Raw genomic sequence first — 23,264 nt, 5'->3', positions numbered from 1 at the left:
GGGTTTGCCTAGGAAGAAGCCTCTCACTGTCCAAAATTGCAGGCGAATGTTGGTGTAGGACTTTATTGCATCTGTAGCTATTTATGATTTCCGAGAACGCCTGTGGATGCATGGATTTTATCCCGTTCGCTATCGACGATCTGTTGACGTCTGATGGTTTTACGCATTTGATGGCTTCCCGGTAGCGCCTGGTCTCCTCTTTGAGGTAATCGACGCTTGTCATCTGGATACACCTGTTTGCATTTCGGAGTGCATTATTTTGAGTAGTTTGCAAAGATCTCCATTGTGCGTCACTAAGGAAAGAAGACCCGATTGGGAATGCTTAATTAAGGATGGAAAGACCAATGGCCTCGCATTTTTATCCTTGCCCCAGGAGGTGCCAGCCAAAGTTTTCAGAAGTTTATTCCTGGCTTTCACCTTCTGATTAACGTAGTTGGAATGCAAGTCAAAATAAAGGAGGTTATCGAAGACCATCCCAAGGATTTTCGGAATTCGCCTATCTTCGATGGAAATGTCAAGTTTTATATTGATTTCAAGCGTCCAGAAAGTGAAAAGTTTCACAGTAGACTGCAGTGGTGATATCTTGTTTTGCACGGCGTACCCACAAGAATAAGGTGAGCATGATGAGCTTTGACGTACAAACTATACTACAGATCACTGATTCTGTCACACTTACCGATAAGAAAATCCGACCCGATCAATTCATAGATAAGCACAGTAATGACTTAGATATCTTGATTGTGACAGATCATTTGTTCCGACCGTCTCTTGCGCAGCTTTTCAAATTTGCGCCAAAATGTTGTCTTCCACTTGATCTTTCCATCGGATTCAGTTGGCTCGCGTTTATATGCTTTATGAGGTGGGGCATCCTCATCCATTCTCACAACATGACGTAGCTGCAGCTCGATGCGTCTTACTTTGTCTATGTCCGAGAATATATGGTACAACTCATGGTTCATTCGACAGAGATATTTACAGTCAACGCAGATCGGCCCATATATCTCTCGGAGAATTTTTCTCTCAAACACTCTAAGAGCTGCCTCATCGGATTGAGCAAGAACCCATGCTTCAGATTCTGTTGCTTATTCTTTTTCCGAATTGCTTACTTAGACCATAGTAGCATCTGTTGGCCAACACTATTCTCTTCCGAATTTCAAAATGGATGCCATTAGTTGTGACTACCTTATCGCCTTGTTCCCATTTTTTGGGCACAAGACACAGATTGCTGGGGTTCCAATCGTTGGATATGCATTCCTCTAGCCAAATTGTACTAATCAGATGGTGTATGCTCCTGTCCAGCATCTGAATAACGGTCTTGAATAGTCCGACTGGTAATCCATCGACACTTGCTGCTTTATTGTACTTCAGCCGATTAATTGTTATTCTGACCTAATCTTGGTTAGGTGGTATACAATCTATACCGCTATCTCTTATTGGTACCTCCTTGCCGCAACTATTCGATACCAGAAGCTTTGCAAAATGCTCAATACCCTATCTATATCTGTCACCAGGTTTCCATCTTCATCTCCTGCACCAAAGCTTTCGATTTGGTGTTTTACTCGTTGGAAAAAATTTCCGGACTTCATTCTGACTCCTGTACATTCCTACTCCGGTTAGAAGAAGAACCAAATTCTCAAATATAAATACCGAACAAGTTAAATATAGAAGCTGATCTACCGGTAGGATTTTTTAACAAATAATTTGGCCACTTGTTGCCGTTTCACAGCACAATGTAGCGGCATAAATCCATCCATTCGGACTTTGTAATCGATCCCCATAATTAATTTATTATTATTTTTTTAATTAAAACAAAATCCAAAACAACCCGCCAAATGAGCGAACCGAAAAACAATTCGTTGTGCTATCCACTGTAAAATGATTGCTTGTCGGCTTTCCAATTGGATTTTCACTGCTGATAGTACTTCGGCCCTTTTGTACACACACTTATTCGTAAACAACCATGTTTTGCTATTTTATGTTGTGTTCCCTCTTTTATCGTTCGTTCTCTCTCTGTCGCACCTATTCGTATCATTTGGAATAGTTCCTAACGTTCATGTTCCGGAATTTGTATCTTTGAACTAGTTCGTGGTTTTGACAAAACATTAGCAAGTCTACGAAGAAAAAAGAAAATTGAAAATTACAAAAATAAACAAAAACATTGGAAAAAAACGATTCGTATTCGAAATCTTAGTTAGAATTAGGCTGATTGTTGTGTTGACACCAGAATCGTAGTGCAGTTGCACAACGGAGAGATCAAGTAGTGACGTAGACGAATATCAACTAAAAAATATTTGGAGAGAAAATCAGGAATAATCACGACGAAATTGTTTGCACGAAAAATGTCAACACCACAAAGTCCGAGTGAGGTGAGTTATTATTAATAATTAATTTATATTTAATTGCCTGGTCTAATTATTACTGCCACGACTTCAAGAACACAACACAAAAAATCCCCCCGGTTGACCTGGTAACAGAAACAGTGTCGTTATTGATATTCTAAAAGAGATTTACGAGTTAATCACCCCTTTTTATGTGAAAGGGGGGCTTTTGGTGGTATTGTATATTACAGGTATGTGCTGCACTCTACAACTGCCCTTTTTGGGATGTATCAAAGGGAAAGACGGGGAGTAGTGGAATTTTTTGGTGGTATTAAAAGTTTCTTTGTTTTCCTTGGGCCAGGCAGACAAAGAAGTTTCTATGCGTTTCGTTGAATCGCGATATAGCAAAAATAAGAAGAACAACAATAACAACAACAGCATCCCAGCATGTGTGTACATATTGGTCTGTTTTCATTTTCAATATGGACCTACTGACAAATTATCTTATTTGTTTTTTGTAGTTGTTGTTATTTCTAGCTGTTGGGATGGTGTATTTTTTCCATTGTCATAATAGTGTGAAGTAAAAACTTTTGGGAGTTTTACAAGTTTTCCTATGAATACTCCTTTGTACAAACCTGTTTAAAACAATAGAACATTTTGTTTTAAACGGATTTAAACATGAATTATTTTAGGAACTAGTCTTCTTTAGGGGCTAGTGGTGGGTCGTTTTCATTACATCGGTATAAATTATTTATTGCGGAAATCTGTATTTCCGTAAGTATGGGCCTCCAAAGTTCCACTTGGACCCTTGTATTTTTTCATGATTTAGAAAATTCACTATGACAATATGGGTATAATTTATAGCGTTATCTTCCCTTACTTCCATATTTTAAAATTCACCACTACAATATCCTGTTTATAGAACAGACATACAATCTTTAGAGGACCTTTGAAATGGAATCGGTCGAAATTAAATGTGTGATCTACATAGATATTTGAACCTATTATAAAACCCCCTACACATGTCATTCTGAAATCTATGAAAAAGTTCATGTCAATCGAGGAGACTTGAATTATTTGGTGCACCATTTGTATGAAACCGAGCAAAATTGTGTATGTATATAAATCTGGGCCTCCACAATTCTATCTCATGGCTTCTCGGCGAGCCATTTATATAAAATCAGACGAAAATATATGGGAGCTATGTCTAAATCTAAACTAATTTTTGCAACTTTAGTACACATAACATTAAACTTATCTCTTTCAAATTTCGCACAAACATCGAACAACGAAAATATATTTGGGTGCTTTATCTAAACTGAATTGATCTCAAAAAAATTTCGTATACGTCTATCAGGGCCAGTATACTGCGCAATATATTGCGAGTTTGATGCACCATTTACATAGAATCGGGCGAAACTATTTATGGGAGCTATATCTAAATCTGAACTGATTCCAACAAAATGAGGACATAATTCAGTACGCTGTTGAAAATGTTGTCTGGATCGGATAAATATTGGGTGTTTGGTGAAACATTTAGATAAAATCGGACGAAACAATATATATGAGAGCTATATTTATCTCTGAACCGATTCCAACAAAATCAGGACATCAATCAATCAGGACATAATTCCGTACGCTGTGTAAAATTTTGACCCAATCGGACAATCTGTGGGAGTTTGGTGCACCGTTTACATAAAATCGGACGAAAATATATATGGAAGTTATATCTAAATCTGAACCGTTTTCAACAAAACTTCGCACACATCAATCTGCACCTAATTCTGTACGCTATGCAACATCTTGTGTCAATCAGCCTAACTTTAGGTCTTTTTGTGCACCATTTACATAAAATCGATCGAAGCTATATATAGGAGCTATATCTAAATCTGGACTAAATTCAGTACGCAGTGCAAATTTTTGTTTCGATCGGACAAATATTAGGTGTTTAGTGCACCATTTAGATAAAATCGGACGAAAATATGAATTAACTCCGAAAGTGATTTTATGCATATTCTCAAAAGGAACCATGTGTCTATCTCGTTTTCTTTTGCCTTTTACAAACATATATAATTATATTAACGTATAAAAAAGTCCATAAAAAAGTCCAGTGACATCCCAGGTAACAATTGTGTGCTGGTGCCCACGAATTCGGAAAGTTTTGCCGAAGAAAAAATGGAAAATTTGCAGATAATAGGAAGACTTTCGGAACCTTTAAGAAGTTCTAAAAATATCGTTCGTGTGATCTAAAATTCGGAAAATGATCGGGTGTTTATTTCGATTTCGGAAATTTATCGAATGCTTGATCCGAAATTCGGATGTTTGTCTGGTGTTTGATCAAAAATTTAAAAAAACAGAATACTTTGGAACGTTTTATTTGAAAGTTGTAAAATATTCGGACATTTCTTCTTTCCTTCTTAAATACGATGACTTTGTTCCTACATTTTGATCAGAGTTGTATGTCCTTCGACCTGAAAATTACGTTGGATGTCTTAAATTTAAATGGGCAAAAAATTGCATATGGACTGTAGCAAAAGGTGGTTCTAATGAGCCTATGCCTATGTCCTAAATCAATAATTTGGAATATTGTTATTCAATAGCCAGTAAGCAAAGCTATATATTCGGAAGGAGACAGATACAAGTACCACAATACTTCAGTTTGGTAAAGCATTCCAACTACATCAACCAGGAGGTGAAAGCTAGGAACAATGTTCTGAAAGCACTCACTTGCTGGGGCAAGGGTAAAGAAACGTTGGTAACGACATACAATTACATAAAATCGCACGAAACTATATATTTGAGATATATCTAAATCTGAACTGATTCCAAGGAATCCAGACAAAATTTTGTCTGGATCGGATAAATATTGGGTGTTTGGTGCACCATTTTCCATCCTTAATTATGCTGTCCAGGGCTGGACTTCCTTTATGAAACCCAGTAGAGATCCTTGCAAACTACTCAAAGTAATATACTCTCAAGCCATAAATGACTATAGATGCAACAACGTCCTACCCCAACCTCCTTCTGCAATTTCGGACAGTGAGAGATTTTGATTCTGGCACAATTACCATTCCGTTAGAGCAATGTTCTTATCCGTGCCGAAATAAGTGTTATCCTGCCAACACCGCCCCCTCGAAAGAACGTTCAATTTGTTACAACAACAATCACAAGACTTTGTTCCAACTTTTTGTAACTCCCAAAAATGTTGGAAAATCACATTTTTGAATAAAAAATAATTCATCGATTTTATTTTTTGTAAACAAAAAACATTTCTTATACAAAAATTGTCAAAATAAATAATTCAAATAAACGGGGTTTGTTTTCATAACAACTGTTTTGAAGACAGATTAGGCTATTTGTTTTCCTAATCAGACTGCAATAAATATTTGAATTATATACAAAATAGAAGAAACGCTATCTGCTGTTCGTTCGATTATTCTATTACCCAGGAAAAATGATAACATATTTTTGTATTTTCTTTTTTTTTTTTTTTTTGTATGAAATAAAGTTGAATGCATTTTCAAATAAACTGATTAGATTGCAGTAATGCAGACACAAAAAGCATGATGAAATGTGACATTTAAGACAATTTCTGCTAAATTTGTTTGTTTTTTAATGCATTAAATAATAAAATTTGATTATAAAATAACTTAGTATTTTTACAATGAAGCAATATGGTCTGGATCTATCTCCAAATTGGGATATGTGGTTACTTCCAATGGCTGCAACCACAGGTCTTGCGTTTTATATAAGGTTAAACATTTTTTTCTGCGCTCTAAATATTGCCGACGATTGAGTACGATGACTTTGTTCCAACATTTTGATCAGAGTTGTATGTCCTTCGATAGTTTGACAGCAGGTGGATTTGCAGCTATTCGTGGTTGCATCGTACCCTCCTTTCTACTATCATTTATACGGGCTCCCCTTCTGGTCGACTTCGACACTACCTTGTCCTCTTCGTAGTAGATGATGATGCCAAGAACCTCTCAACATACAGAGGGTTCTGAGTGATTATATTCATCTAGCTGAATTGAAGTAAAATGCATATTCAGCTAGCTGAATTGAAGTATAATTCATATTCAGGTAGCTGAATTGATGTACAATGAAATCTAGATTTTTATACCACATGATGGAACAATAATGTAGTTAATGATATATTCAGCTGGCTGAATTGTACCAAAATAAATTATATAAGGATTTTATACAGCAATCTTGAAAGAAATATCGTTTTTGAGCATATTAAGTTAGCTGAATTGAATAAATATACATATTCAGCTAGCTGAATTGTAATAAAACCACGAATTATAATTATTTTTTTTCAAATTATGATGATAATCAGCTAGCTGAATTGTGAGAAAATGTGCAATTTTATCGACTTATTTCAAAACTATTAAAATATTTTCTCTTTCATTTTCAGGTAAGCTGAATGTACATTATTAAATCTATTTTTTGAAGGATGGGGTAAGTTGATTTTTAAAGAATATTTTTTCAAGGCCCAATCGAGGCGTAGATTTTTAAAGAATATTTTTCCAAGGTCCAATAAGGTGTGCAATTTCAAAGAAAATTTTTCAATGCGCATATAAGGCGTGGATTTTGAAAGAATATTTTTCCAACGCCCAATCGAGGCGTAGATTTTTTAAGAATATTGTTTTCAAGGCCCGATCGAGGCGTAGATTTTTAAAGAATATTTTTCCAACGCCCAATCGAGGCGTAGATTTTTTAAGAATATTGTTTTCAAGGCCCGATCGAGGCGTAGATTTTTAAAGAATATTGTTTCCAATACCCAATAAGGCGTGAATTTTTAAAGAATATTGTTTCCAATACCCAATAAGGCGTGAATTTTTAAAGAATATTGTTTCCAAGGCCCAATAAGGCGTGGATGACATTGCGAAGGACTTCTTAATGGAAAGAATTTCTACGACGCGTGAGAAGGTGACCCCAGTCACGCCTCCAAAGAAGGAAAATACTGTGTGTAGTCTGAGCACAGCCGGTAAGCTCAGACTACACACAGTGTTCTCGTTTGGAGGGGTGACTGAGGTCACTTTCACACGCGTCGTAAAAATTCTTTCCATTAATGTGGCCTGGGTTTCAAAAAATCGGCTCCATAAAAGTGTTTTCAAGTGAAAACCTGAGGCCAGTCATGGCAAAGCCTTCGATCTCGGCAACCAAAACTGAAAAACTTGTTGAGACGCGCAACATGGCTCTATTCACCATACCCATTTTAGGTCGTAAATGACCTTACACCTGAGAAGTGGGTATTTAGGGGCATCATTCTCGCCTCGTGGATCATGGGATCGACGGCACTGAATCATTCTCTCCAAACTTTCTCCCAAGACCCACTGATTGTAATAGTTAGCTCTTTAACGAATGTCGATTATTGTATGGATTTAAGAACGTCGTTAATTTTTGATTTCCTTATAAAATATAATCATTATTTGTATTGTTATTTGCCATGACCCTATCACTTATATATTACCTCATCGGAGCTCCTCAGTCAATAAGACGAAAATTCATATCTCTCCGCTGGAAATTTTAAAATAAATCTGAACAATTTAAGGAAATGTTTTTTGCATCTCTGTATTTTGTTTTCTTCTTTGGAGGCCTTATCATATTGAAATGTATTTTTTTTATTAACAAAAAAAAAATAAATAAAATATATTATATAAGTTAACCAATGTTGCTGGTTCACTGGGCCTTGTGGGGAATACAAGTGATTTTTTTGTTTTTTTTTTATGTCATACAAAATATTATGTAATGATTTGCATGCAATGAGCCATCATTTCTTGACATGAAATAAATAAATTCCGTTCTTGTTTTTATGCATTACAAAAATAAACTGACAGTCGTGATAACAATTTTGGATTGTTGGGTGCTGTCGGTGGTGGTGGTAACCTGCAGTATAATGGATTATCGTCAAATGTCGTCAAACAAACAGAAAAAATGCAATTTCCTACCATTTACGGTGTTCTCTTTTTTTAGAACAATATATAACCGAATACAATAGAATGTCTATTGTCCTTGCACGCGATTCTGGAAGCAATAACATGTTAGACATTGTATACCAAAGAGATTTCCAATTAAGGAGGTATAGTTTACCACACTAAACTAGAATAAATATTTTATTCCGTGTAGTACTACGGGGTTTATTTTTGTTTTATTTTAATAAAGCGTATAGTAAATTTTACCTTAACATGTCAATGCAACAGACAAAAAATAATTTAACGATTTTTATATGTTTAAATTTTTTTTATTTTGATGGGCAAAATACGTGTCATACAAGGGTTTAATGAGCCTAAGTAATTGATCGCTGATAAGTCACTGTGTGATAAACTTATCAAGTTTACAGTGCTTTTAACTTTTTTTGAAACAAATTCTATATTTATTTTTGTTTTAAAAAATAATTGATAGAAAACATCTTTATTTATTACGACACATTTGTTTGCTGTCCAGGAAATTATAGCAGGATAAATATTTTAACTTTAATTTTGTTTTACTTTTTTCAGTTCCTTTTGATAGCTGGCAGTCATGCACACATATTACAGGTGGAACTTGGTCATGTTGTTTTTTTACTATTCTTGGCCTGTAACCACATAAACAAATGCAGTTTCACACTTGCATTGAAACCAAAGTGATGAAACCTTGGATGAACACTGCGAATACTTTAGGGCATTTCTTCTCAAATGCATTCATTGTTTTCCAAACTATGCTGCAGGTATTCGGATTTTTTGTTTGTTTTGCATGCGTGCATGTAGAAGTGAAGAGGTGCTTATTATGAGTAGTTCAAAGTTGTTGTGAAAACTATGATGGGATATGGCACTTTCATTGTAAGTCTATATAATGGGTGTTTAGAAGGAATATAATTGTTGGCGTTATATATTAGGAATATAATTGTTGGCATCATAGAAGGAATAGAATGGGAATTTATAAAAAATGTTGACCCTTTGTGGGAGGGTACTACAAGGAGTGGATCGGTACCATCATTCCACATTTCGTGCAAACCGAATGATTTATAGGGACTTTGGTGCACAATTTACATTAAATCGGGCGAAAATATATATCGGGGCTATATCTAAATCTGAACCGATTTTCACGAAACTAAGCACACATCATCTAGACTCAATTTAGTACGCTGTAGGATATTTCGTGCAAATCGAAAGATATATAGGGTATTTGGTACACAATTTACATTAAATCGGACGAAAATATATATGGGAGCTACATCCAAATCTGAACTGATTTTCACCATACAAATTTATCATGGTCGGTACTAAAATAATTGAATGATGCGCGACCTAAGCAGAAGTAGTAGTGACGACACCTGAAACCTGTGTATAATTGTGAGATTAAGTGAGGGTGTACGCCTGGATAATGTCTAGAAGCAGGAACAATATTCAAGTATCTATGGTGTATGTTTAAGTAAGAATCTCTTTTGTATGCATCGTTTGCAAATGCATCCTTTGAACACTCGTGTTCATTGTGTTTGATGGCGCAAAAACAATACTCATTAGAAAACTGCATAATCCTTATTGTTACAACATTGGACTGCCAGTTTTCTAATGAATATTGTTTTTGCGCCAATGTCATTTTTCAGAATTATTATTGTTCGTACTCGAAACACAGGTAATCTGTTTTTTTTCTAATTCTCTTTATTTCCCATATTATTATTTATATGTCAATATAATTCTAAAATCTGAAACTAAAACTAAAACGTTCGTGTTTAATTTTCTTAATTTTTCGAGACACAATTTCGGCGCCTTTACATTTTGGTCCTTCGAGCCGGATTCGGATTCGAGCATTGACACCAGGTCATTTCTTGGTAGGCGCACCGTTATTCGCTCCTCCTGAACCTGTCGTAATTGACGAACCTATATCGTTTGTGAATAGGTTTCGTAATGTTCAAGCGCTTGCGGATTTGTTTTGCACTCGATGGTAGGAGGAATATTTGAACAATTTTCACATGCGATATAAATGGAAATTTCTGTATGATCTTGTTTGTATTCGTAACGAGCAACTTCCACCGACGTCGTGGAAGTTAGGCCGAGTAGAAAACGTTTACCCAGGTATTAATGGTCACGTTCGAATTTTCGTCGTTCGGACCGCAAACGGCGTTGTAAATCGGGCTATTTCTAAATTAGTCACTTTGATCCAACAATTAATCTCTTCATCCAACTAAATTCTCATATTTTCCTAGTAACATGGATTCATCAAATATTTACAATATCGACCTCGTGAGCGAAATCTTGGACCATATTCGTATGGTTAATTCGGGGAGGTCGCCCGTAACTGCGAGCGATTCGAATGATCCGCATCGATAGAGTTGTCGTATTTGCCAACGCCGAGCGCATGCAGTGCATTTCTTGCCATGACGTTGGATTCGCGTATTAATAATGTGGCCAAATACCGGGAAAATGACACCAAGCCCGAGATTGCCATAGCAGGAAGGCCTGCAATAAATGTGGCGGCGGTCAAACTCATTGTTGCACGATGACCGAAAAGATGTTGCACAAACCTGTCAACCATTCTTCCGTCCGTGTCAAAGTTCAAGGTTACGTCCGTATCCCATTTCTGCGTCTCGTCCGAGTTCAAGGTCCGAGTCCCGCTCGTCTGAAGATTTTCACACTCTATGCCGTTCAAATGGTTATTCACTTGACACTTTGCCTTGCCGTTACAAACGGTGTCGACTATATCTCCGAGTATAATAGTGAGACTTCAATGCGTCGGACCGTCCTTCCCATTACGTGCGGTACTGGACTCATGCTCCATGCAGAGTTTAATATGCTCCTCCATGGTAGACCATTTGCAGCTACCCACCTCCAATAAAGACGGAGTGAGACTTGTCCGAGTTTCGGCCACGTCCGTCTATGATTCCACTCAAATTATATCGTTTACGGTGAGAGTAATAGATCTTCGGCATGTTTACACGCCAAGACAAGAAGTGTCCGCACAGGTGAAAGATGCATTTTTTGGGTTGCCGTAGGCGGACCCTAACTTTCTTAGTACTAATCGGGTTGCTTTGGCCTCGGTCCCGATGTTTACGTCAAAATTGTAACTCACCGAGTTACATATAGCACAATAGACCATATTTGATTGGGTATTATCTGGCGTGTGCTATACGTAGCCCGACAATATATGTACCCTCATAGTGTTAAGTTCGAACGATTCTTATTGATTTCTTGCCGTCATTTTTACTTTTATAATATAAGCCGTTTTGTTTTCTCTGCTTCTATTCATTTCGTTTCGCTTATGCAATTGATCCAAGCTATCTGTCCACACCGATTCTCAAGTGCATTCTCTAAGTTGAGTATCTGCAACACGTCATTTAAATAACAACAGGAGGTGGACAGTTGCAAAGAAACATTTTTTTTAAATGACCATCAACTTGACATTAGGCCACGCAATCATCACCACCTCCACCACGCCGTGAAATACGGAAGTTCAGTGTAAATATATTTTCTGGTTGTTGTTGTTGTGCTTTGCATTTTGAATTCATTGTTCGACAGTGGATACTGAGATGTATTGATGTTTAAATTTTGCCATCATTAAAAATGCACAGGAGGACATGTAATGGGATTAAGGTCGGGTGCGACACCTTTTATTATATATAATATATATAAATACTTTATAAAAACAATAATAAATATAGGTCCTCAGATTTATATTTTTGTATATTTCATTGGACATTTTTATTTTATAAAGAATATTTTTGTCTCACTAGACTTTGAATATTACGTTGCTGTTTTCCTCTTTGTCCCACTATACCCTCCAACATTGTGCAAAAGGTTTAAATGTAATTAAGTCCGTGTCTATAATTATTTTATACGCCCGCATTCTCTATGAAAAGAAATTATAGATGAATGACCAGACAAAGGAAGTGCTGGAAACTTGTGTAACATAGTTTGCGGATGTCAATATGTGTGTGTGGCAACGATGGTGATAATTGATTTTCTTTAACATTCAACCCCAACAGCCTATAATGGGTTACAGGAAAAAATGTGCAACAATTATTACATATCTATAGTCTCACCAGTTATTACATTGAGACATAGAAACAATAGTGAAGACAGGAAACAATAGTTGTCTAGAAGATGGTAATTTTAGCCATGCCAGATTTTTGACAAAGCCTAGGATCTGATCTCTCAATCGGAAGATTGGACGACTGTGAATCCCCTCGAGAAAGCTCCTCGGCTATCTCGTTCTCTTCTATGTTGCTATGTCCTGGAACCCAACATTAATTAACTATCCGTCGTATATGATGCAGAGCAGACTTGCAATCATGAATTGCTTTTTGAGTTTATAGTGCACGAATTTAAAGCCTTGGGGGCCGTCTGACTATCGTCATATATAGTCAGCACTCCCGTATTATCGGCAGTAAGTGTTTTATATATCTCGGCCGCTTTCGTGTTTGCAAGGATTTCTGCTTGAAAAACGCTACAAAGATTGTTAAGTTTATATGAGTTGTAGATTTCCAATTCCCTACAGTAAACGCCTGCACCACTGCCTTCCTCCATCTTTGACCCGTCTGTGAAAAATGACAGACCTGACAGAGGTAAGGAATCACTAGTCCAGAATTTCCTGCTAGGAAAATCTACTCTGATGTCGTTAAAGTCTCCATGAGGGGGAACTTAGTCACTAATGTGAGTACTTCTCCTCAAGAAGTCACAACTTGGCGTTATGTTGAGGATACTAGCGTGACCATAGTTCAGCGACTACCAGGCATCCGTTTCTCGAAGCCTCAGGGCATATCTAGTAGCCTGAACGTTAGAAGTGAGGGGATACCTGAGCTTACGAGAGCAGAATGGATGGCCTCCAGCTTCACATTGTTGAAAGCTCCCTTAATATCGAGGAACGCTGCCAAAGTGTCGCCGGAGGACTCAATCTTCTTCAGCCTTACCTCATGTAAGGCTGTATCCACTGACTTGCCTTTGATGTAGGCATGCTGGTAGTTGCTAACTTTATTTTGGTCAATAGTATTCCTACTTTCTGAGTGTTGTAACCTTTCTAAAGTCTTGAGTAGAAAGGACGAGAGGCTAATCGGTCTATAGTCCTTTGGTAGCGTATGACACGGCTTCCCGGATTTCGGGATGAAGGACACTGTTACCTCGTTCCATAGACTCGGTATGTACGATAGGAGTAGACAAGCCCTAAAAATGTCTTGCAGAGAGGCTAATACACGTTCATCTGCGTGTTGCTGCATACTAATTGGAATCCGACTCAGTTGAGAAATATGCTCTCAGATTTATTATTGGTTGCTGGATTTAAAAATCAGGTTTTTATAATGGCCAACGCAATCGTCAGATTTTTACCCTATAGAAAAATCTTTGGAGTATCATAGATAGCAAAATCAAAAGAGTTTCACAAACCAACAGACATATCCTCTTGCCACAGGGTTCAGTATGCAAAGAATAGTAGACTCATGGACCAAATTGAGCATTTTTTTGATACAATGCCTCGTAGGTGTGCTGCCGTAATGAAGAATAATGGTTATGCTGTCGATAACTAGGAAAATTTGCTTTTTATATCAAACCAGTCCGACGGCGCCGACCATATGATACCCTACACAACTTCCACGAAAAATCTAACTTTGAGTAGTTCTATATTCTGAACTTGGGCAATATTACGTGATATTTTTACCCGACCGACTAGAGGTCAACAAATATTAGTAATATTAAGTACAGAACTTGTAATTACTTGTCCAGATTATTTTGAGCGTGGGTTGTGTTGTGATGTTCGTCTTTCAATGAGGCCTAAAGATCGACTCGAAAAAAAACACACAAAAATAAGTTTTCGGTCCACTTCATCCCAAAATTATTAACCTAAACATCGCCACATCCGAGCACATACGACAATATAATTGGTATCAATTTAAAGGCCAACCACTCCTCTTGGATATACTATCAACTTCTCGGCTCTATGTCCTTCAGGAGTAAATATATACGCTATAGAATACAATTTTTCACACAAAAGTCAGGGTCTATTTGACCCTCTAAATATTGACCGATCGTTTTGAAAACAGGCATGATTATTCTTTGGCCCAATCCCCACAATCCATGTAAAAATTCGAGATGTTTGGGCAATAATTGCGGCCTCTGGAGCGACCAGAAAAACCGACAAAAAAATTCAGAATTTGGTCCATTTCATCCTCTAAATATTAAATATTAATCTTTACCAAAAACAATAGGGGTCTTCATTGGGCCGAACCCATCCTACATGCAAAATTTCGTGAAGATTAGTCCATAACTGTGGCCTGTATCGTGTTTACAAATTATAAGGGACAGACGGACGGACACACTGTCTCGTGGTGAAATTAATATTTACGTATTTACATATTCAATAAAATTACTTAACACCTTCGTGTAGCTTTCGTTTTTTCAGAAATCATTTTACATTTGAGTGATGGCGATGAAGTATTCCCTTGAATTGTATATTTTGGAACGTTTGTTGTTGACTCATCCGCAAATCCCGTTTCGTGACAATTATAAATATTATTTAAATAAATACAAAATCATTTACATTTCACAGTCGTGAGTAATACTTGAAACTGTCAAGCGAGATATATCTAGAAGTCTTTGGAGGTTTGTATGTTTCTTAACATTTTTTTTGGGTAGCATCACTAGCTGTTAAATGTTGTAAATGTCCGAAAGTTGTTAGAAAAAAATTGAGTATTCTTAAGATAAATCAATCTAAGCTGATGCGGTAGATACTTGTTTGTATCGACTACAAATACTCCTAAAACTATACAGCGCTTCTTAAGAATCTTGTACAACATGATGGCGGAACAGCATTGGAATATGCTGTGATTTGGAAGTTTTTTTTCTAATTTCTTCAGATCATCAATAGCTATTTAATATTGCAGATGTGCCAAGAATTCCTGGAGAAATTCTGAGCGATCGATTTAATGTAAGGCTGTATACAACCGCCATAACGGCTCCAAATGCAATGCTTCTTAAGAATGTTGTAAAAAATGAGGTATAGATGGCGAAGGTGCATTGTTATATAGCTTTGCACATTTCACTCGATTTTATAATGAATTTTCTAAACAATCCTCGACATTCGTTAATGAGAACTTTTATGTTTTTTTTTAATATCAGAAACGCATTAAATTATTTAAAAATAATCAGGGGTATATTAAAAAATCTCATGGCTGAAGTATAAATGGCGCACGTATATGTGTAATATCGCTTTACATATTTCGTCCATGATTAGAGGGACTTCAAAAAGTGTGATATTAAAAATGTATACAATATTTGTTGGCTTTAAACAATAAAATTAACTCAATACTATAGTCTATAGTCCTCACACTTATAACGCTAATAATTTGTTAACCAAAATATTTATTTATTTGAAAAAGGAATTCCTAACTAAATTCCTATAGTTTTTAATTAATTTGCCGGAATTTCCCTAAAATAAAATAGCAAACCAAACCATTTAGCCAACAAATACTTTAATTACCTGCACATTTGCTGTTTTTTTATTTTATTGCATTATTTATTTACTTAAAACGGTTTGGAGTGTATTTTGGAAAATATTTTCAAATATTTGTTTACAATTTAATGGCCTCAAGTCAATTATAGTTTACTTAATAGTTTGTTTATGTTTTTCTTCCAAACTATTTCTATAGTATTGGAAGGAGCATGAATTCAATATTGCCCTGTTTGTTTGTATATGTCTGCCATTACTTGGCTTTCATATAAATATACATAATATATATATATATCCAATTGGTGGTCAAACACTAGTTGAGGATCATCTATAGAATTTTTTATTGAGTCAAAAAAATTTTGAAAAATAAACAAAAAATATATTTTTTTGTTATTTTCGGAAAAAGTGCGGCAAGCAATAAATCTTTCCCGAACCATTACGATTGAATGTTTTTTTCTTTGCCAATTTTTCGTCATGTTCTTCTTCTTCTCTTTATGATCCATAATTCTCTTTTTTATGCTGTTTGGTTAATTTTGGATGAATTATTCATAACTTTTGTTTGTGGCGACTTGTCATAGCAAGAGGGTACTCCAAAATATATACTTTGTTTAAAATTATTGTGAATATCTGACGAACTGATTATTCACTTTGAATTTGATATAAAATTTTGATGTATTTTCAAACATGTATGCTATGGATTTTTGTATTTTTTGCCGTTGAATGCAAAATAACCTAAGTAATATTTTCCTCTTATTAAAATAAAATACAATAATAGGTTAGTATTTAAGATAGGGTTTTGAATTTTTACAGATACATTGCTACTGGATCTAGGTATGGAAAATTATATAAATCGGTCCACGTTTTGGTATATAAAGTTGCTTTCAAATATTCCGTATTTTCCTCCTTATTATCTACCTTGATACACGAAGTTAAAAAAAAAACTCAAAAATCCAGGCAACAAGATTTTGGTCAGTTATAAAATTCAAAAAGAAAATCTTGCGATATCCCATCTACTGTTAAATATAACAACATGACATACCGGTGTGGGCACGAGGTTTGCTAGTTTTTTTTCAGTCAAATTTTAAGGACTTGTAACAATACACCGATAATTTCATATTCTGCCATGTACATGGGACATGTTTATATATGTGATGATGACGTCCTGGAAGCTATTAATAAGAACAAAATAGTTTTACTCTATCGGAATTGTACCAAATATAGTACCATTTAGACAATTTGCAAAACTATCGACATCCAATACCAATCTTACATTGTGACGGTAATTTCAAATTTCAGGATTCCAGCTCCATCCGATTCTCGAAATTCAAATTGTATAGTAATGTTTGGTAGGTACTTTTCGTATTCATGATAACCAAAATAACCTCCTAATATCGACCCTACTTCCCAACATAAAATCGCATTCCAAATTTCAAGTATTTAGCTCCATTCATTCGGTACATAGTACCAAATTTAGTACATTTTATGAGAGCAGTTCGGAAAGTTCTTAGACTAGCACAAAAAGCGTGGTACAAACAGAAAAAAGTTAAATGTTTTGGAAACTTCCATCTCTGTTATGAACACATGTTCAATTTTCTTTCGATCTGACAACTCCTTCGTTTAGAAACAGGTGTTCAAAAAAGACGCATACGATTTTTTTACATTGGAAAAATTATAAATGCGTGATTTCATAGTAAAAAAATTGCGGATGCGTCTTTTTTGAACACATGTTTCTATATGAAGGAGTTGCCAGATCGAAACAAAATGTAACATGTGTTTATAACAGTAATGGATGTTTCCAAAACTCTTAACTTCTGTTTCTTCCGCGCTTTTTGTGCTATGCTAAGAACTTTCCGAACTGCCCTCGTAGTACTTTTAGGATACTTTTAGATCGAATTTCCAAAAGATATTTACCACAATGAATGGATTCGAAGTTTTGAATGAATATTACGACGTGCATGCCGGTTATTCCCTTGGTGAGTCATCATCCGTATATAAACTATTATTCACCTTCGCTGAGGGTATAAAAGTTGTCAAGTTTGGTTAAAAATTTGGATTCGAAATAGCAAAAACTGTTTGAGGTTATGTCGAAATATTCTGCAAGGGAGCTTTTCATCCTCTTAGAAATTAAATATCAACATACAATGTTGAGGATCTGAGGGTGGCACAATTGAAGCGGAATCTTGATATAGGTTATCCACAAACTTTCGATTTTAAGGAATGTTTTGTATTTTTTATTTATTTGATTTCATTACTTAAGTCATTTTGGTTTTTATCAACCACAAAATGATATATGGTATGTTGTTGCTGTTATTCTTCTCATCACCATTTGGCGTTATGTTGGCTCTTTGTTCTTTTTTTATTTTTTTTTATTTTTGTTCTTTTGAGCATTGCAATATTTTGCCGGTCTCTCGCAGAACAACAACATCGACACTATGGATAGCGGATTTATTATTTCATTTTATTTTCGCGGGAGTTCATAAGAAACAAAAACATGGTCTCCATCCTGCTCTGTCCTCTGGCGGGTGGGTCGTTCTATCTGTTTGGGGGCTTTTCGTATGGTTTTTGCGTTAAGTTGTGTTGCGTTGCCTTTGTGGGGCTATAATAATAACAACGACAACAACAACAAAACTACTAATGATGATGATTATGATGATGATGTTGTTGGTGGTGACCGACCGACCACACAGTGTCTGTCTTCTGACATTAGTCAGTTAACATTTGGCACGCGAATGAATACGACGACGACGATTTGGATTTCTGTTTTTTCTTGTTGTGCGAAACAAAAAATAAACCAAAAAAATATATAAAAAATTAAACAAAGTTTGTTTTCCTCTTCTTGATATTTGTGTGGCTTTTTTTAGTGTTAAATTAATTTTGTTTAGTTTATTACCATAAAAACAAAAATAATTTGAAATATAAATTATCTTTTTTTTAGAAAATTAGAAACAAGAAAAAAGTGAACAAAAATTGTTGGTGTAATTTTTTTCTAACCAAATTTTATTTTCCAATTTTATTCGAATTCTTATTTGTTGTTGATTGTTATATTGAACATTTTCGGTTTGTGTTCAGTGATATTGTTGTTGTGTGTTGTTTAATTGTGCTGCAGTAAAATAAAAAAGTGAAAGGATTTCAAAAAATTCGAAAATCTATTTTTTTATAACTTCGAATAGAAAATACAGAGACGAAATTTAATCAATCTCATCAACACGTGGATCAAACAAAAAAATATACGAAAATAAGTCCTCTATGTCAACCAGTGTTGCCGTTTTGGGCATTTCCGACGAAGTCGGTCCGAAAAAGTAATAAATTAGCAATTTGGTGCAATGGTTAAGCCATGCTACTAATTTAGGAAAATTTTTAATGTTGGATTGAAATTTCGGATTTTCCCCTTTTTGGGGATTATTTGGACCGATTTATCGAAAGCAACACTGATGTAACCCACACTTCAATGGATAATCCCATTCATATGGGTATCTTTTTTGTATTAATATATTTGGCACTTTACGGACAACACTCACAAAATTATGAAATTTTTACCATAGATAGATCTAATACTTATAACGAAAACATATTTCCGGGGGAAATCAGAACTTTCCGATATTTGAGGTTCCAAAGTTAAAAAAATACCTCCACTTTTTATTAAACATCTTTAAGACTACCACTCCGAAACGTTTGAGATTCATTTTATACGATTTTGAGTCGAAAAGTCCCTCTCTATTTAAAAAAATTAAATTTTTTGTAAGCATATATGAAGTTTATGGGTAGAGAATATCGGGCCGCTGTTTCTGATACCCACCCATTACTGCACTATTTAGAGCCGATTAATAAATATTCCTACGACTGGATAGTGCTCACGATAATTTGGAAATCAAGACCAGGTCGTGCTAACTTAGTACCAAAAATAGTTGAATGGGTCCTGATTACAACAACATACTTTTTCAACAACAACATACTTTTCTTTTATTCAGCAATATAATTACATTATTTATCACATCTTCATTCGCTTCCAATTATTGAAAAAATTGCCTAGAAGTTGGAATAAATTGAACATTTTGTGCAATTTTTTTTTACTCACCAAGAACCCGGAATACCAAACTACAGCCGGAATATCCAATGTCAGCCAAACTTAGTACATGGTAATATATTTATCATTCATAGATCGTGCTTGGTTCATTCCTTCTCATACCTTTTCCCCACAAAATGTCAACATTTTGAAAATTTGTTATTCCAATCTCAAGATCTAATTTGTTTCAAACCTTGTAAATTGTATAACATTTCCAAACCTATTTTGAAACCTAAGATGATTTCTTTAAGGCAACCTCTTCTGGTACCTCCCCTTAGATGATCAAAACTTATCATGAACATTTTCTGTCCGAAGTTGTCTGGGGTAGCCGATGAACAAGAAAATTCCGCCCAGCCGAATTTAAAGTGTATGTTCCCTGCCGTTGACCATAGTTTACACGCACCGATTCTTATGATGATTAACCATCTATTCTGTGACTAATATGCTGACATCCATAGTAATTTCTTTGACTTTGGGATCAGGGACATTAGGTCTCATCTCGGGTATTCAACCCAACAGGTGCCTCGAAATTTCCTTATTGCTACCTGAACTTCAGAAGTTATAGGTGAAACAATGGTTTGTGAACTCTCTGAATTCCAAACTATCGGATTTTCTATAGTTAATAAATGTGAGCCGTTCAGAGTTAATGAAATAAGGTGATCGGACTGCCAATGGCCATATGAAAAAAATTTCAGCAAATATGTTTTCCACACTCCAGAAACACGTGGCTCATCAGGCATATTGGGAAAAATTTCAGCAAATATGTTTTCCACACTCCAGAAACACGTGGCTCAGCAGGCATATTGGGAAATGTGGCTTACAAATGTCGTTACTTGATATATGGTATTTATTTCGAATATTGTTCCGATATTGCATTTACGAATTAAATTCAACGTTTCAAGATTCGGACATTTGACCAGAACATCCCTTTTCAGAGCAGATTTTTCTTGTAGTGACGGACTTTTTTTCCATATAACCTAAAATATTTTTTCTTCCATGGTATGCAATTGCATATTGTGCAAAGCCACCTCCTTATATTCCTAAGGCGTCGGACAACAATCAATAGGTGCCATGGGAACCAGGACGCAAATCGCAGCCGTGCTCAAGCGTTTTTTTTATCTTCTGAAATTCCGAAATGGAGGCTTATAGCAATTTCGGATGGAAAATTCCCTTATAACTATCAAAATACCCAAAAAACTAAAATAAGGGGTGGCCGATTTTCGAAAACTCTAGAACTATTGTATGTATGGTATATTTCGGTATTTTGGGGTTCTTGAGCGCGTCAACCGAATTCGCTGCAAATCTCCCTTCCAAAAATTTTTAATAATCGCCCCTTTTTGGGGTCGTCCCCATATAACCCCCTTTTTATATTAAAATCATATTCATCTGCGGAAGAAAAAAATAGAACATAAGGTTCGATAATAACTTATATATATATAAGAACTATGACCCGCATTTAGGTCTAGCCCCTGTGTGGAAGGTACCAGATGGAGTGGACCGATATTCCCCATTTTCGAACTTGAACAAATTTTTGAAGAAATAATAAGGTGGGCAAAGTTTGGATGAAATCAAAAATTTTTGAAACAAATTTGGTCCAAAAAAAAACCTTGGTCTAGGACCAATATTTAGAACCATAATCGGTTTGTAGAAATGTCGGTATAGGTACATTTTTTTGTATGTTCCCTATATTTTTATTTCATGTACCTGTTAGTATATCTATGGTGGAGGGTATCCAAAGTTCGGCCTGGCCAAACTTAACGCTTTTTCACTTGTTCTGGCTGCAATTTACCACAAAAAAAAGTTCCAATAAAATTTAGGAATATCGCATGTTTGTCTACATTTTGGTAGATGGTCTAAAGAGTTCCGCCCGACCGAACTACACGAAGTTTTGCACTTGATTATTCAAAATTTGCTAATTGCCAAACTTTTCCCTTTTGAATCTTTAAAATTCAAACCATATTATATATTTATTTATTAAGCTATGTTATTTTTTGTTCCTCCCCCAAATTAATATAATAAATGATCTAGACTTTATACCTTAACTATACATACATATCGTATATTAACGAATTTAAGATTCTATAACCGAAACATAAACGGTTTGCATTTAATTTGTATTTCATGCGAATTAATTATGATAAACACAGAATGGCAAACAAGGCACGCAAAAACACCAAAACCCCTCCAACAAAGTGCCAACGTCATTCCATCAATATTTGTTATGCAAAACTCATACAATGGTGGCGGACAGACAGACATAAAGGCAGGCTGTCTGTCTGTCAGGCATACGGATGGAATGCTTTTCGAATATTTTATTTATCTCTGGACTTGCGTGCGGATATTTAATTCTTTTCTTTTTGTGACGCCATAATAGGTTTTTGTTCACACATTCCGATAAATCAATATTTAATCGAAAAGAAGAACAACACAAATGAATATTCCGCCGTTGCCGATGATGGAGAAGTTATGGACATCGAACTTATTAATAATTCCACACTCACTCCTCCACTCCAACAACAAAAAACAACAGTAATAACAATGATGTTGATAATTATTATTAATATTGATTGTTGTCTTGTTGGTTGGTCGGTTGACTGACTGGTTGGCTGCCTGGCTGCCGGGCTGGCTTGCGTATTTTATTGAGACTTCTTGAATTTCCTTAAATAAATATATAATTATGTAAATATGATGAGAAAGGTTCAAAGAATTTCTGTTTACAAACAATTCACTTTTATTTTCCTCGCCGTGTCGAATGATGGCCTTTGTTTGGATATCAAGCAGATTGTGGTCGGATCGGTTGAGTGACTCCTTCATAGCCACGACAATAAAAGTGAATGGAAGCAAGAGTTCTTGGAATTTGTTATTATTAATTTTAATTAAGCCGAATGGTTAATTTTTATATCCGGCACTTTCTGGTTCGTAATGACCAAAATGTTGATGAATTGTCAAGAGTCATCCACATATAAGGCCACAAATTTACTACACTACCGTTTGTACCATAAGCCGAGCTGAACAAACATTTCCAGGCGCGACGGTCTTGTGCGCAGCTCATCCAATTTGAAAAGCCATGTTCCAAGATGTTGTCTTCTACTTGATATTTCCATCGGATTGTGCGTGAACCATCACTTGCCTTTTGAGTGGGAGAATCCTCATCCATTTTCACAACATGACCTAGCCAACGTAGTCGCTGCAGCCCGTCCCGTCTGACTATATCGATGTCCGAGAATAGATGGTACTGCTCATGGTTCATTCGATGGCGATATTCATCGTCGGCGCAGATCGGCCCATAGATCAGTGTATAATTTGTCTCTCAAACACTCCTAGAACTGCTTCATCTGCTTGCAAGAACTGCCTCATCTGTAGCCATGCTTCAGACCCATACAGCAGCACGAGTAGTATTAGCGCCTTGAAGAGTGTGAGTTTATATGGAGGTGTCATTGTTCTTGAATTGCTTACTCAGACCA

At 35.7% G+C, this 23,264-nt stretch overlaps 1 protein-coding gene across 1 annotated transcript in view; it reads left to right on the top strand.

The window, feature by feature from the left end:
* Positions 1-2,314: 2,314 nt before the first annotated feature.
* LOC133325556 (ubiquitin-conjugating enzyme E2 W) overlaps positions 2,315-23,264 on the top strand; it is a 42,879-nt gene continuing 21,929 nt past the window's right edge. The window contains exon 1 of the mRNA XM_061534297.1: positions 2,315-2,366. Coding sequence (XP_061390281.1) covers positions 2,340-2,366 — 27 coding nt within the window. The 5' untranslated portion in view covers positions 2,315-2,339. The remainder of the gene's footprint in view (positions 2,367-23,264) is intronic.

This window comes from Musca vetustissima, unplaced genomic scaffold (assembly GCF_032173495.1).
Source record: "Musca vetustissima isolate MV318-11 ecotype Yass unplaced genomic scaffold, APGP_CSIRO_Mvet_v1 utg37601, whole genome shotgun sequence".
NCBI classification, from domain to species: domain Eukaryota; kingdom Metazoa; phylum Arthropoda; class Insecta; order Diptera; family Muscidae; genus Musca; species Musca vetustissima.
This window is presented reverse-complemented; position numbering and strand designations above follow the sequence as displayed.